This window comes from Pecten maximus, chromosome 18, assembly GCF_902652985.1.
Source record: "Pecten maximus chromosome 18, xPecMax1.1, whole genome shotgun sequence".
Classification (NCBI taxonomy): domain Eukaryota; kingdom Metazoa; phylum Mollusca; class Bivalvia; order Pectinida; family Pectinidae; genus Pecten; species Pecten maximus.
This window is the reverse complement of record NC_047032.1, coordinates 4,076,246-4,093,924: the sequence shown is the minus strand read 5'-3', so window position 1 is coordinate 4,093,924 and position 17,679 is coordinate 4,076,246. Positions and strand designations below refer to the sequence as shown.

At 40.4% G+C, this 17,679-nt stretch overlaps 1 protein-coding gene across 2 annotated transcripts in view; it reads left to right on the top strand.

The window, feature by feature from the left end:
* The window catches only part of LOC117316171 (vacuolar protein sorting-associated protein 13B-like), a 119,777-nt gene that overhangs the window by 51,067 nt on the left and 51,031 nt on the right, over positions 1–17,679 (top strand). For both annotated transcript variants that reach the window (XM_033870681.1, XM_033870680.1), the window contains exons 28-34: positions 2,135–2,310; positions 3,021–3,208; positions 4,687–4,865; positions 8,088–8,224; positions 8,475–8,585; positions 11,984–12,085; positions 12,587–12,676. In XM_033870681.1, the coding sequence (XP_033726572.1) occupies positions 2,135–2,310; positions 3,021–3,208; positions 4,687–4,865; positions 8,088–8,224; positions 8,475–8,585; positions 11,984–12,085; positions 12,587–12,676 (983 nt within the window). The remainder of the gene's footprint in view (positions 1–2,134; positions 2,311–3,020; positions 3,209–4,686; positions 4,866–8,087; positions 8,225–8,474; positions 8,586–11,983; positions 12,086–12,586; positions 12,677–17,679) is intronic.

The following is a 17,679-nucleotide window of genomic DNA, read 5'->3' as shown; positions in this document are numbered from 1 at the left end:
TACGATATCTGCCCCAACACCCCCTGACTAGAGCAGTTTATCTGTTACGATATCTGCCCCACCACCCCCTGACTAGAGCCGTTTATCTGTTACGATATCTACCCCAACACCCTGTGACTAGAGCCGTTTATCTGTTACGATATCTACCCCAACACCCCCTGACTAGAGCCGTTTATCTGTTACGATATCTGCCCCAACACCCCCTGACTAGAGCTATTCTGTTTATATGTTACGATATCTGCCCCAACACCCCCTGACTAGAGCCGTTTATCTGTTACGATATCTGCCCCAACACATCGTGACTAGAGCCGTTTATCTGTTACGATATCTGCCCCAACACATCGTGACTAGAGCCGTTTATCTGTTACGATATCTACCCCACCACCCCCTGACTAGAGCCGTTTATCTGTTACGATATCTACCCCACCACCCCCTGACTAGAGCCGTTTATCTGTTACGATATCTGCCCCACCACCCCCTGACTAGAGCTATTCTGTTTATCTGTTACGATATCTACCCCACCACCCCCTGACTAGAGCCGTTTATCTGTTACGATATCTACCCCACCACCCCCTGACTAGAGCTAGTGCCCAGCGCTCTCTAAAGTCTGTTAACTTGATAACATTTACAAATAATCTACCATGAGTTCTGTTGTATCAGTCACTCTGATTGGCCAAAAAAGATAGGTTGCCTTCGAATTGCTTTTCGGGTCGGCTATTTAGGGTCAACACAATGAAGTCACCTGTAAATGTTCCTGCTGTGGCATTGTTAGTATCACACAAAGATGGAGGATTAGAGGTTACACAACGAGTAATTGTTGGATATGGAATTTGTTTCATACAAGTAAGTTATTTTTTAAAAGTTACAAAAGACCCGAGGAGCTTTAACGAGTGTCTTTTGCAACTTTAAAAAAAAACTTAAAGTGTTAAATAAATTCCATATCCAACAATCACGAGCCGTGTGACCTGTTTCTACCACAATAATATCAGCTTGAATCAAAGGGAAACATTGCCAAATATAATTTCACATATACAAATAAAGTGTACCGGTGATGCTGGGACCAGGTGATGTGACCTCATTCGATTATTGATGACGTCATTAAAAATTGCAGCTTGGGTCAAAGTTCGAATTATTGACCAATCAAAAGACTGGAAGGTCATAAACTACTAGTTGTATATGATATAGAGGTTACACAACGAGTGGTTGTTGGATATGGAATTTATTTCACACGAGTAAGTTATTTTTTAAAAGTTACAAAAGACACGAGCTTTAGCGAGTTTTTTTGCAACTTTTAAAAAATAACTTACGAGTGTGAAATAAATTCCATATCCAACAATTTCGAGTCGTGTGACCTGTTTCTACCACAATAATATCGGCTTGAATCAAAGGGAAACGTGGCCAAGTATAATTTCGCGTATGCAAATAAAGTGTACCGGTGACGTCCGGGACCCGGTGATGTGACGTCATTAGATTATTGATGACGTCAATAACAATTGCAGCTTGGGTCAAAGTTCACCGTGTTAGCCAATCAAAATGCGTACATAGTTTATACCACGTGTGGTATAAACAGATTGTTAATCAACAGCTGTAATGATTAACTGATGGTCTGAGAGTTGAATAACACGGGGTATTGTGGTAGAAATATATTTATCCAATAATTGGCACATTTATACAATGGCTTGAGAGTGGAATAACACGGCTTATTGAGGTAGAATGAGATATAGTTATATACTGTGTATTACTAATTGCTGGTAAATTCAACAGAAGGGCTTGGAATTTTAATTCTGTCCAAGTGGTCTAACATTAAATTATGTGGCTATCCGTAACACTGTAATGTTGGAAGTATTTGCGAAGGAATCTAATTTTGCTATATTTTGAGGTAGCGCAAAAATTAATATTAAGTGAAAATTTATTATGCATACAAATTAAATGTACGGAAATTAATGTTTACTGTTAAATGTTTACAAGTCAGTGTTGAGCGAAATATATATAAATGCCTACTTATATATAAGTTCCAACTGCGTAATGGGTAGACTGCTCTCAATTACACCTCCTTCAGTTATTAATGGTAACCTTAATTTTGGACAAGATGAGGTAATAAAATTGTCATTATCTAATTTATCATTTGTTCCAGATGCTGAGGCTGAAGCCAGATCAGGGGAGATAACCTTCTGTAGTCGTAACAGTTCTGAAGACAGCTGTATGACATGGTGTTATGATGAGCCTAGAGTTATCTCCCATGTCCGCTTTACTCCCATTCCTTTCAACATACCCCAAGAAACCAGAGTGATGGAGGAATCAGAAACACTGGTAAGTTAGGTCAAGGTCAGGTCAATGTCAAGGTCAAAGTCATGTCCAAAAATGTAAGGTCAAGGTCAGGTCAAGGTATAAACCAGAGGATGTGGGAGTCAGAAACACTTGTAAGTCAGGTCAAGGTCAGGTCAAGGACAGGTCAAGGTAGAAACCAGAGGATGGGGGAATCAGAAACACTTGTAAGTCAGGTCAAGGTCAGGTCAAGGTATAAACCAGAGGATGAGGGAGTCAGAAACACTTGTAAGTCAGGTCAAGGTCAGGTCAAGGTATAAACCAAAGGATGGGGGAGTCAGAAACACTTGTAAGTCAGGTCAAGGTCAGGTCAAGGTATAAACCAGAGGATGGGGGAGTCAGAAACACTTGTAAGTCAGGTCAAGGTCAGGTCAAGGTATAAACTAGAGGACGGGGGAGTCAGAAACACTTGTAAGTCAGGTCAAGGTCAGGTCAAGGTATAAACTAGAGGGACAGAGGAGTGAAAAGCACAAGCTAGGTCATGGTCAGGTCAAGGTCAAATAGATATAAAGGTTCAGTAATGATTAACATGTGGAGGTCAAGGTCAGGGTAATTTAGAATGTTCAGTAATAGTATAACATGTAGAGGTAAAGGTCAGGTTAATTTAAAATGTTCAGTAATAGTTAACATGTAGAGGTCAAGGTCAGGTTTAATAATATAAAAAGTTCAATGATAGTGACACTGCAATGTTGTAGATTCCCTGTACCCTCCAGTACCAAGAAACATCCACCCAGCAGTATCTTCCCTACGTTGACTTTGAGTTGTCAGAGGATACACAGACTATTCTACAACTGCCAGAGGTCAAGGTCATCAATGTGGGTGACCTGGTGGTGGCCCAAGTGTGGCGGGTCGTCATCCATAACAGCATATTCAAAGGAAATAGGTAATACTAACAATATTATTATTGTAACTGATACAAACTACACATTTACTATTTATTGTAACCGACACAAACTACAAATTTACTATTTATTGTAACTGATACAAACTACACATTTACTATTTACTGTAACTGATACAAACTACAAATTTACTATATTTATTGTAACTGACACAAACTACAAATTTACTATTTATTGTAACTGATACAAACTACAAATTTACTATTTATTGTAACTGACACAAACTACAAATTTACTATTTATTGTAACTGATACAAACTACAAATTTACTATTTATTGACAAACTACAAATTTACTATATTTATTGTAACTGATACAAACTACAAAATTACTATTTATTGTAACTGATACAAACTACAAATTTACTATTCATTGTAACTGATACAAACTACAAATTTACTGTTTATTGTAACTGACACAAACTACAAATTTACTATTATTGTAACTGACACAAACTACAAATTTACTATTTATTGTAACTGATACAAACTACAAAATTAATTTACTTTTTATTGTAACTGACACAAACTACAAATTTACTATTTATTGTAACTGATACAAACTACAAATTTACTATTTATTGTAACTGATACAAACTACAATTTACTATTTATTGTAACTGATACAAACTACAAATTTGCTATTTATTGTAACTGACACAAACTACAAATTTACTATTTATTGTAACTGATACAAACTACAAATTTACTATTTATTGTAACTGACACAAACTACAAATTTACTATTTATTGTAACTGATAAAAACTACAAATTTACTATTTATTGTAACTGATACAAACTACAAATTTACTATTTATTGTAACTGATACAAACTACAAAATTAATTTACTTTTTATTGTAACTGACACAAACTACAAATTTACTTTTTATTGTAACTGACAAACTACAAATTTACTGTTTATTGTAACTGACACAAACTACAAATTTACTGTTTATTGTAACTGATAAAAACCACAAATTTACTATTCATTGTAACTGCCACAAACTACAAAGTTACTTTATTTGTAGATTTGTTTTTATGACACGCTGTATATAAATTACTGTCAGAGGTAAATGAAACAGAAAACTCCAGTGAAGATCAGTAAGCCGTCGAGGCTGTGAAAGCTCTGTCAGTTATAATTAGAGTTTGACCTACATATGTGTTACCTTAAGATCCAATTCAATGGTCTTTAATTTTCACAAAGAAAAAATCAGAAATTTGCCTTATTTTTTTTACTACAGTAACTGTTAAATATAAACAATTAAATCACATGTATCAGATCTAAAAATTTAAGTGTGTGCTTAAGGTTTCTGCATTTTACTCATGAAATATACTGTTTCGTTTCAATTAAAGTATGGAAGTAAAATGTTGTTTCAGTAGAACAATATGGTTAAAAAATTAAATGTATTGTAAGTTATTATATAAGCAAGATCAAACATAATTTCTGTAACTTTACAGATCAAATGATGAAGAAACTGCTGAAGTGACTGACTTGGCAATTTTCCCAGAATCCCTAGCTGCCTCAATGTGTGTGGATTCCTGCTACGTTCCAAGCCTGATCCCCTCCATCCAGGCCTATCTGTCTGTCCCTGCTGTCGAGGTCCACCTCCAGAACCAGATGGCCTACTTAGGAAAAGGTGAGAACCTAGTCAGAGCTTATTGACAACCTAGACATGGCTTATTGAGAAACTAGACATGGCTCATTGACAACCTAAGGGAGACACGGCTCATTGAGGACCTAGACATGGCTTATTGAGAAACTAGACATGGCTCATTGACAACCTAGACACGGCTCATTGATAACCTAGACACGGCTCATTGACAACCTAGACACGGCTCATTGATAACCTAGACACAGCTCATTAAGGACCTAGACACGGCTCATTGACAACCTATACAAGGCTCATTGAGAAACTAGACATGGCTCATTGACAACCTAGACATGGCTCATTGACAACCTAGACATGGCTCATTGACCATCTAGACATATGGCTCATTGAGAAACTAGACATGACTCATTGACAACCTAAGGGAGACATGGCTCATTAACAACCTACACACGGCTCATTGAGAAACTAGACATAGCTCATTGAGGACCTAGACATGGCTCATTGAGAAACTAGACATGGCTCATTGAGACACTAGACATGGCTCATTGAGAAACTAGACATGGCTCATTGAGAAACTAGACAGGACTTATTGAGGACCTAGACATGGCTCATTGAGGACCTAGACATGGCTCATTGAGGACCTAGACATGGCTCATTGAGGACCTAGACATGTCTCATTGAGGACCTAGACACGGCTCATTGAGAACCTATACAAGGCTCATTAACAACCTGGACAGAGCTCGTTGAGATCTTAAATATGGCTTATTGACAACCTTGAATCAATCAATGATAAGAAAGATAGTTTGGTATCAGGTTTCAGGTTTCTATTACAAATTATTGGTAGACATTTGTTAAATGTGTGTCTTTGACCTCTATAAACAAACTTATTAATGGTAGACGTTTGTTATACAAATCTGTCCTTGACCTCTGTTATATCCATGGTAACATTAATGGTAGGTGTTTGTTATACAAATCTGTCCTTGAACTCTGTTATATCCATGGTAACATTAATGGTAGGTGTTTGTTATACAAATCTGTCCTTGACCTCTGATATATCCATGGTAACATTAATGGTAGGAGTTTGTTATACAAATCTGTCCTTGACCTCTGTTATATCCATGGTAACATTAATGGTAGACGTTTGTTATACAAATCTGTCCTTGACCTCTGTTATATCCATGGTAACATTAATGGTAGACGTTTGTTATACAAATCTGTCCTTGACCTCTGATATATCCATGGTAACATTAGTTATTAGGTCATCTGACCCGAAGGGTAAGGATGACCTATAGCCATCATGCTTCGTCCGTCGTCGTCCGCCGTCCGCCGTGCGCCGTGCGCCGTCCGTAAACTTTTCACATTTCAATCTTCTTCTCAAGTTCCACCAGTGGGATTAAGCTAAAACTTGCCTGAAATGATCCTGAGATGGTCCTGACCAAGTGTTGTTATTTTTCGGGTCAGTCTGAAATCCAAGATGGCCGCCATAGCCGCCATTTTGAAAACACATTTTAAACTTCTTCTCAAGTTCCACCAGTGCTATTGAGCTGAAACTTGCCTGAAATGATCCTGAGATGATCCCGACCAAGTGTTGTTATTTTTTTGGTCGGTCCGAAATCCAAGATGGCCGCCATAGCCGCCATCTTGAAAAACACATTTTAAACTTCTTCTCAAGTTCCACCAGTGCTATTGAGATAAAACTTGCCTGAAATGATCCTGATATGATCCCGACCAAGTGTTGTTATTTTTCGGGTTGGTCCAAAATCCAAGATGGCCACCATAGCCGCCATCTTGAACAACACATTTTAAACTTCTTCTCAAGTTCCACCAGTGCTTTTGAGCTGAAACTTGCCTGAAATGATCCTGAGATGATCCCGACCAAGTGTTGTTATTTTTCGGGTCGGTCCAAAATCCAAGATGGCCGCCATAGCCGCCATCTTGAAAAACTTATTTTAAACTTCTTCTCAAGTTCCACCAGTGCTATTGAGCTGAAACTGGCCTGAAATGATCCTGATATGATCCCGACCAAGTGTTGTTATTTTTCGGGTCCGTCCGAAATCCAAGATGGCCGCCATAGCCGCCATCTTGAAAAACACATTTTAAACTTCTTCTCAAGTTCCACCAGTGCTGTTGGGCTGAAACTTGCCAGAAATGATCCTGAGATGATCCCGACCAAGTGTTGTTATTTTTCGGGTCGGTCCAAAATCCAAGATGGCCGCCATAGCCGCCATCTTGAAAAACACATTTTAAACTTCTTCTCAAGTTCCACAAGTGCTATTGAGCTGAAACTTGCCGGAAATGATCCTGATATGATCCCGACCAAGTGTTGTTATTTTTCGGGTCGGTCCGAAATCCAAGATGGCCGCCATAGCTGCCATTTTGAAAACACATTTTAAACTTCTTCTCAGGTTCCACCAGTGCTATTGAGCTGAAACTTGCCTGAAATGATCCTGATATGATCATGACCAAGTGTTGTTATTTTTTGGGTCGGTCCGAAATCCAAGATGGCCGCCATAGGCGCCATCTTGAAAAACACATTTTAAACTTCTTCCCAAGTTCCAGCAGTGCTATTGAGCTGAAACTTGCCAGAAATGATCCTGATATGATCCCGACCAAGTGTTGTTATTTTTCGGGTCGGTCCGAAATCACAGATGGCCCCCATAGCCGCCATTTTGAAAACACATTTTAAACTTCTTCTCAAGTTCCACCAGTGCTGTTGGGCTGAAACTTGCCTGAAATGTTCCTGAGATGATCACGACCAAGTGTTGTTATTTTTTAGATTGGTCTGAAATGCAAGATGGCCGCCATATCCGCCATCTTAAAAAACACATTTTAAACTTCTTCTCCAGTTCCACTGGTGCCATTGAGCTTGAAATTGGTGAGGATGTTAAGGAAGGAGTGCCAACAAAGTGTTGCTATTTTTTCGGCCTTGTAAAAACTTTGGCATGGCAGCAATGGCGGCCATTTTGTAACATGATTGCGCAATCATGGTTTTCCTGAACAACACCTATTTCAAACTTCTTCTCAAATTCCAATGGTGGGATTCAGCTCTAACTTACCAGAAATGATCCTTAGATGGTCCAGACCAAGTGTTATTATTTATTGGGTCGGTCAGATATCCAAGATGGCCACCATGGCCAACAGTGCCACTATATACTTGCTACAGAGAATGCATACTACAATAATATAAGGGTTTTAATTTAGAGTCAGATGACCGTTAAGGCCCCTGGGCCTCTTGTTGTTATTACTCAGATGTACCAGAAAAGTTGAAGCCGTTCACATTTGATGAGAGTTCCCTGGAGGATCAAGAGTTCGCTGTCCTATCTACACGACAGCTCACCCTTACTGCATCTGTACTGAACGGACCTCATGCCAATACCTGTATACAGGTAACCATGGTTTCCCAACAATTTTCCTCAGTTACAACTTTGTAGCAAACTTGAACTGATTTGTTTTGTTTTTACATTCTTATTATGAGAATTTACAAACATAAAAAACCATGGTGTTGAACTTATTTATTAGCCAGAGGATCGGAATGACTTCTTGATTGAACTTTGTTTAATGTATTAATGTTAATGTGTGGTACACACGTTTTTCTGTATACTGAGTTTATTCTGATTGAGAAATTTCTTGTTTCAGATGAATGGCATTCCTGAAATGGATGTTATTGAGTACAAGACCCTGACACGACAGAATGTTATCAAGCCGTTTGAGATGTTTGGTGATATAACTTTCACACCAGACAAACCTGTAAGTCACCTACACACCACATAAACCTGTCAGTCACCTACACACCACACAAACCCCTCAGTCACCTACACACCACACAAACCAGTCAGTCACCTACACACCACAGAAACCCCTCAGTCACCTACACACCACACAAACCCCTCAGTCACCTACACACCACACAAATCCCTCAGTCACCTACACACCACACAAATCCCTCAGTCACCTACACACCACACAAACCCCTCAGTCACCTACACACCACACAAACCTGTCAGTCACCTACACACCACACAAACCTGTCAGTCACCTACACAACACACAAACCTGTCAGTCACCTACACACCACACAAACCCCTCAGTCACCTACACAACACACAAACCCCTCAGTCACCTACACACCACACAAACCCCTCAGTCACCTACACACCACACAAACCCCTCAGTCACCTACACACCACACAAACCTGTCAGTCACCTACACACCACACAAACCCCTCAGTCACCTACACACCACACAAACCCCTCAGTCACCTACACACCACACAAACCTGTCGGTCACCTACACACCACACAAACCCCTCAGTCACCTACACATCACACAAACCTGTCAGTCACCTACACACCACACAAACCCCTCAGTCACCTACACACCACACAAACCCCTCAGTCACCTACACACCACACAAACCCCTCAGTCACCTACACACCACACAAACCCCTCAGTCACCTACACACCACACAAATCCCTCAGTCACCTACACACCACACAAACCCCTCAGTCACCTACACACCACACAAACCCCTCAGTCACCTACACACCACATAAACCCCTCAGTCACCTACACACCACATAAACCCCTCAGTCACCTACACACCACACAAATCCCTCAGTCACCTACACACCACACAAACCCCTCAGTCACCTACACACCCCATAAACCCCTCAGTCACCTACACACCACACAAACCTGTCAGTCACCTACACACCACACAAACCTGTCGGTCACCTACACACCACACAAACCCCTCAGTCACCTACACACTACACAAACCTGTCAGTCACCTACACACCACACAAACCTGTCAGTCACCTACACACTGCACAAACCCCTCAGTCACCTACACACCACACAAACCTGTCAGTCACCTACACACCACACAAACCCCTCAGTCACCTACACACCACACAAACCTGTCAGTCACCTACACACCACACAAACTTGTCAGTCACCTACACACCACACAAACCTGTCAGTCACCTACACACCACACAAACCTGTCAGTCACCTACACATCACACAAACCCCTCAGTCACCTACACACCACACAAACCCCTCAGTCACCTACACACCACACAAACCCCTCAGTCACCTACACACCACACAAACCCCTCAGTCACCTACACACCACACAAATCCCTCAGTCACCTACACACCACACAAACCCCTCAGTCACCTACACACCACACAAACCTGTCAGTCACCTACACACCCCATAAACCCCTCAGTCACCTACACACCCCATAAACCCCTCAGTCACCTACACACCACACAAACCTTTCAGTCACCTACACACCACACAAACCCCTCAGTCACCTACACACCACACAAACCTGTCAGTCACCTACACACCACACAAACCCCTCAGTCACCTACACACCACAGAAACCCCTCAGTCACCTACACACCACACAAACCTGTCAGTCACCTACACACCCCATAAACCCCTCAGTCACCTACACACCACATAAACCCCTCAGTCACCTACACACCACACAAACCTGTAAGTCACCTACACACCACACAAACCCCTCAGTTACCTACACACCACACAAACCCCTCAGTCACCTACACACCACACAAACCTGTCAGTCACCTACACACCACACAAACCTGTCAGTCACCTACACACCACACAAACCTGTCAGTCACCTACACACCACAGAAACCCCTCAGTCACCTACACACCACACAAACCCCTCACTCACCTACACATCACAGAAACCCCTCAGTCACCTACACACCACACAAACCTGTCAGTCACCTACACACCACACAAACCTGTCAGTCACCTACACACCACACAAACCTGTCAGTCACCTACACACCACACAAACCTGTCAGTCACCTACACACCACACAAACCTGTCAGTCACCTACAAACCACACAAACCTGTCAGTCACCTACACACCACAGAAACCCCTCAGTCACCTACACACCACAGAAACCCCTCAGTCACCTACACACCACACAAATCCCTCAGTCACCTACACACCACACAAACCTGTCAGCCACCTACACACCACACAAACCCCTCAGTCACCTACACACCACACAAACCTGTCAGTCACCTACACACCACACAAACCCCTCAGTCACCTACAAACCACACAAACCTGTAAGTCACCTACAAACCACACAAAACTGTGTCACTTATCAGGTTTTCTTTACAGATTGTTACAACGTTGATGAATTATTGTACAAGGCCTGCCCTAGTCAGAATTATTCTGACTCTATCCACTTTAAAATATTGCTAGAGGTGAACGATGGTCTGAATTCCTTCCTATGTGAAAATGCCAAATTTCTGGTCTAGGAGTACATGTCTGAGAATGGTTTTAGCTCACTTGCCCGAAGGTTATGGATTTTTAGCATGCTTAGGTGAAGAACTATCAAGATTGTTCACATGAATGACCTTGACCTACTTTCAAAGTTACAAGGGTCAGATAGGTTAATATTTAAATGTCTTCTTCCTAATAACCAAGAGGTCTAGAGACCTGATATTGGTCCTGAAACAGCTATAAAAAAAATATAACATCTCATATTGATGTAGAAGAGAGATTTCTTGGGAAAATTGGATTGTTATGTTAGGAAATTCCTGAAATGTTTGTGTTACATGTATCTGCCTTGTAGAAGCCGTATTGTTAGTTTTTGTGTTGTACAGCGCCCCCTGGTGGCCTGTGATGCTGTCTGTTGGACGTGGGACAGTCCATACTCTTAGTAATGTTATTTTTTGTGTTGTACAGCGCCCCCTGGTGGAGAGTAACATAACTGTTAACCTTGTGATGCTGTCTGTTGGAAGTGGGACAGTCCATACTCTTAGTAATGTTATTTTTTGTGTTGTACAGCGCCCCCTGGTGGACAGTAACATAACTGTTAACCCTGTGATGCTGTCTGTTGGACGTGGGACAGTCCATACTCTTAGTAATGTTATTTTTTGTGTTGTACAGCGCCCCCTGGTGGCCTGTGATGCTGTCTGTTGGACATGGGACAGTCCATACTCTTAGTAATGTTATCTTTTGTGTTGTACAGCGCCCCCTGGTGGAGAGTAACATAACTGTTAACCCTAGCCTGTGATGCTGTATGTTGGACGTGGGACAGTCCATACTCTTAGTAATGTTATTTTTTGTGTTGTACAGCGCCCCCTGGTGGAGAGTAACATAACTGTTAACCCTGTGATGCTGTCTGTTGGACGTGGGACAGTCCATACCCTCAGTAGTACCTCCCAAGCCTGGAGTCAGGTATAATTACTGTGTAATTGTCACAAAAGTCAAATGTAATCAAAAGAGGTTTTTTCTGAATATAACCATGAATCGTAGAATCGTTTTATTTGACCTGTATATGCTGGGATAAAAGAATGTCATTTTTTGCAATAAAATGACCTTGAACTACCTCCAATGTGAAAACGTTGTCGTTGAAAAAGTAAAATGAATAAAAATCTTTTTGTCAGAATATATATATATATCTCCAAATGGGTCATGCTATTTTGCTTTAGAATGCTGAAATGAAGGGCTACTACGTTATTTAATTGATAAAATTGATAACTTTGATCAACCTTTTGGATCACATTGTGAGAAAACATCCCAGACTTATGATATTTGAATGTCAGCTGTTTTGGATCTTAGATAATCTTTTTTGACATTCAGAGTTTCATGTGTGTTTTTTTTTATCTTTTAGTCAGTAACTTTAATCAGTAAATATCTGTGTATATATTGAAACTTTAAATATCGATCTTTTTGTAGATGATGTTGGGCAATGAGGAACAATCTCAAGTTGTGAACAGTTACTATGTCATCAGTAATGACACCCACCACTCCATCAGGTTTGGACAGGTACAAACTTTATACCTACACTCCATCAGGTTTGGACAGGTACAAACTTTATACCTACACTCCATCAGGTTTGGACAGGTACAAACTTTATACCTACACTCCATCAGGTTTGGACAGGTACAAACTTTACAGTATATACCTACACTCCATCAGGTTTGGACAGGTACAAACTTTATACCTACACTCCATCAGGTTTGGACAGGTACAAACTTTATACCTACACTCCATCAGGTTTGGACAGGTACAAACTTTATACCTACACTCCATCAGGTTTGGACAGGTACAAACTTTACAGTATATACCTTATCAGGTTTGGACAGGTACAAACTTTATACCTACACTCCATCAGGTTTGGACAGGTACAAACTTTACAGTATATACCTACACTCCATCAGGTTTGGACAGGTACACACTTTACAGTATATACCTACACTCCATCAGGTTTGGACAGGTACAAACTTTACTGTATATACCTACACTCCATCAGGTTTGGACAGGTACACACTTTATACCTACACTCCATCAGGTTTGGACAGGTACAATCTTTACAGTATATACCTACACTCCATCAGGTTTGGACAGGTACAAACTTTATACCTACACTCCATCAGGTTTGGACAGGTACAAACTTTATACCTACACTCCATCAGGTTTGGACAGGTACAAACTTTATACCTACACTCCATCAGGTTTGGACAGGTACAAACTTTACTGTATATACCTACACTCCATCAGGTTTGGACAGGTACAAACTTTACAGTATATACCTACACTCCATCAGGTTTGGACAGGTACAAACTTTATACCTACACTCCATCAGGTTTGGACAGGTACAAACTTTATACCTACACTCCATCAGGTTTGGACAGGTACAAACTTTACTGTATATACCTACACTCCATCAGGTTTGGACAGGTACAAACTTTACTGTATATACCTACACTCCATCAGGTTTGGACAGGTACAAACTTTATACCTACACTCCATCAGGTTTGGACAGGTACAAACTTTATACCTACACTCCATCAGGTTTGGACAGGTACAAACTTTACTGTATATACCTACACTCCATCAGGTTTGGACAGGTACAAACTTTACTGTATATACCTACACTCCATCAGGTTTGGACAGGTACAAACTTTACAGTATATACCTACACTCCATCAGGTTTGGACAGGTACAAACTTTATACCTACACTCCATCAGGTTTGGACAGGTACAAACTTTATACCTACACTCCATCAGGTTTGGACAGGTACAAACTTTATACCTACACTCCATCAGGTTTGGACAGGTACAAACTTTACTGTATATACCTACACTCCATCAGGTTTGGACAGGTACAAACTTTATACCTACACTCCATCAGGTTTGGACAGGTACAAACATTACAGTATATACCTACACTCCATCAGGTTTGGACAGGTACAAACTTTATACCTACACTCCATCAGGTTTGGACAGGTACAAACTTTACTGTATATACCTACACTCCATCAGGTTTGGACAGGTACAAACTTTATACCTACACTCCATCAGGTTTGGACAGGTACAAACTTTACTGTATATACCTACACTCCATCAGGTTTGGACAGGTACAAACTTTACTGTATATACCTACACTCCATCAGGTTTGGACAGGTACAAACTTTATACCTACACTTCATCAGGTTTGGACAGGTACAAACTTTACAGTATATACCTACACTCCATCAGGTTTGGACAGGTACAAACTTTATACCTACACTCCATCAGGTTTGGACATGTACAAACTTTATACCTACACTCCATCAGGTTTGGACACGTACAATCTTTACAGTATATACCTACACTCCATCAGGTTTGGACAGGTACAAACTTTACAGTATATACCTACACTCCATCAGGTTTGGACAGGTACAAACTTTATACCTACACTCCATCAGGTTTGGACAGGTACAAACTTTACTGTATATACCTACACTCCATCAGGTTTGGACAGGTACAAACTTTACAGTATATACCTACACTCCATCAGGTTTGGACAGGTACAAACTTTACAGTATATACCTACACTCCATCAGGTTTGGACAGGTACAAACTTTACTGTATATACCTACACTCCATCAGGTTTGGACAGGTACAAACTTTACTGTATATACCTACACTCCATCAGGTTTGGACAGGTACAAACTTTACTGTATATACCTACACTCCATCAGGTTTGAACAGGTACAAACTTTACTGTATATACCTACACTCCATCAGGTTTGGACAGGTACAAACTTTACTGTATATACCTACACTCCATCAGGTTTGAACAGGTACAAACTTTACTGTATATACCTACACTCCATCAGGTTTGGACAGGTACAAACTTTACTGTATATACCTACACTCCATCAGGTTTGGACAGGTACAAACTTGATACCTACACTCCATCAGGTTTGGACAGGTACAAACTTTACTGTATATACCTACACTCCATCAGGTTTGGACAGGTACAAACTTTACTGTATATACCTACACTCCATCAGGTTTGGACAGGTACAAACTTTATACCTACACTCCATCAGGTTTGGACAGGTACAAACTTTACTGTATATACCTACACTCCATCAGGTTTGGACAGGTACAAACTTTATACCTACACTTCATCAGGTTTGGACAGGTACAAACTTTATACCTACACTCCATCAGGTTTGGACAGGTACAAACTTTATACCTACACTCCATCAGGTTTGGACAGGTACAAACTTTATACCTACACTCCATCATGTTTGGACACGTACAATCTTTACAGTATATACCTACACTCCATCAGGTTTGGACAGGTACAAACTTTACAGTATATACCTACACTCCATCAGGTTTGGACAGGTACAAACTTTATACCTACACTCCATCAGGTTTGGACAGGTACAAACTTTATACCTACACTCCATCAGGTTTGGACAGGTACAAACTTTATACCTACACTCCATCAGGTTTGGACACGTACAAACTTTACTGTATATACCTACACTCCATCAGGTTTGGACAGGTACAAACTTTACTGTATATACCTACACTCCATCAGGTTTGGACAGGTACAAACTTTACTGTATATACCTACACTCCATCAGGTTTGGACAGGTACAAACTTTACTGTATATACCTACACTCCATCAGGTTTGGACAGGTACAAACTTTACTGTATATACCTACACTCCATCAGGTTTGAACAGGTACAAACTTTACTGTATATACCTACACTCCATCAGGTTTGGACAGGTACAAACTTTACTGTATATACCTACACTCCATCAGGTTTGGACAAGTACAAACTTTACTGTATATACCTACACTCCATCAGGTTTGGACAGGTACAAACTTTACAGTATATACCTACACTCCATCAGGTTTGGACAGGTACAAACTTTATACCTACACTCCATCAGGTTTGGACAGGTACAAACTTTATACCTACACTCCATCAGGTTTGGACAGGTACAAACTTTACTGTATATACCTACACTCCATCAGGTTTGGACAGGTACAAACTTTATACCTACACTCCATCAGGTTTGGACAGGTACAAACTTTATACCTACACTCCATCAGGTTTGGACAGGTACAAACTTTACTGTATATACCTACACTCCATCAGGTTTGGACAGGTACAAACTTTACTGTATATACCTACACTCCATCAGGTTTGGACAGGTACAAACTTTATACCTACACTTCATCAGGTTTGGACAGGTACAAACGTTATACCTACACTCCATCAGGTTTGGACAGGTACAAACTTTATACCTACACTTCATCAGGTTTGGACAGGTACAAACGTTATACCTACACTCCATCAGGTTTGGACAGGTACAAACTTTATACCTACACTCCATCAGGTTTGGACAGGTACAAACTTTACTGTATATACCTACACTCCATCAGGTTTGGACAGGTACAAACTTTATACCTACACTCCATCAGGTTTGGACAGGTACAAACTTTATACCTACACTCCATCAGGTTTGGACAGGTACAAACTTTACTGTATATACCTACACTCCATCAGGTTTGGACAGGTACAAACTTTATACCTACACTTCATCAGGTTTGGACAGGTACAAACTTTACTGTATATACCTACACTCCATCAGGTTTGGACAGGTACAAACTTTATACCTACACTCCATCAGGTTTGGACAGGTACAAACTTTACTGTATATACCTACACTCCATCAGGTTTGGACAGGTACAAACTTTATACCTACACTCCATCAGGTTTGGACAGGTACAAACTTTATACCTACACTTCATCAGGTTTGGACAGGTACAAACTTTATACCTACACTCCATCAGGTTTGGACAGGTACAAACTTTACTGTATATACCTACACTCCATCAGGTTTGGACAGGTACAAACTTTACTGTATATACCTACACTCCATCAGGTTTGGACAGGTACAAACTTAACAGTATATACCTACACTCCATCAGGTTTGGACAGGTACAAACTTTATACCTACACTCCATCAGGTTTGGACAGGTACAAACTTTACTGTATATACCTACACTCCATCAGGTTTGGACAGGTACAAACTTTACTGTATATACCTACACTCCATCAGGTTTGGACAGGTACAAACTTTACTGTATATACCTACACTCCATCAGGTTTGAACAGGTACAAACTTTACTGTATATACCTACACTCCATCAGGTTTGGACAGGTATAAACTTTACTGTATATACCTACACTCCATCAGGTTTGAACAGGTACAAACTTTACTGTATATACCTACACTCCATCAGGTTTGGACAGGTACAAACTTTACTGTATATACCTACACTCCATCAGGTTTGGACAGGTACAAACTTTACTGTATATACCTACACTCCATCAGGTTTGGACAGGTACAAACTTTACTGTATATACCTACACTCCATCAGGTTTGAACAGGTACAAACTTTACTGTATATACCTACACTCCATCAGGTTTGGACAGGTACAAACTTTACTGTATATACCTACACTC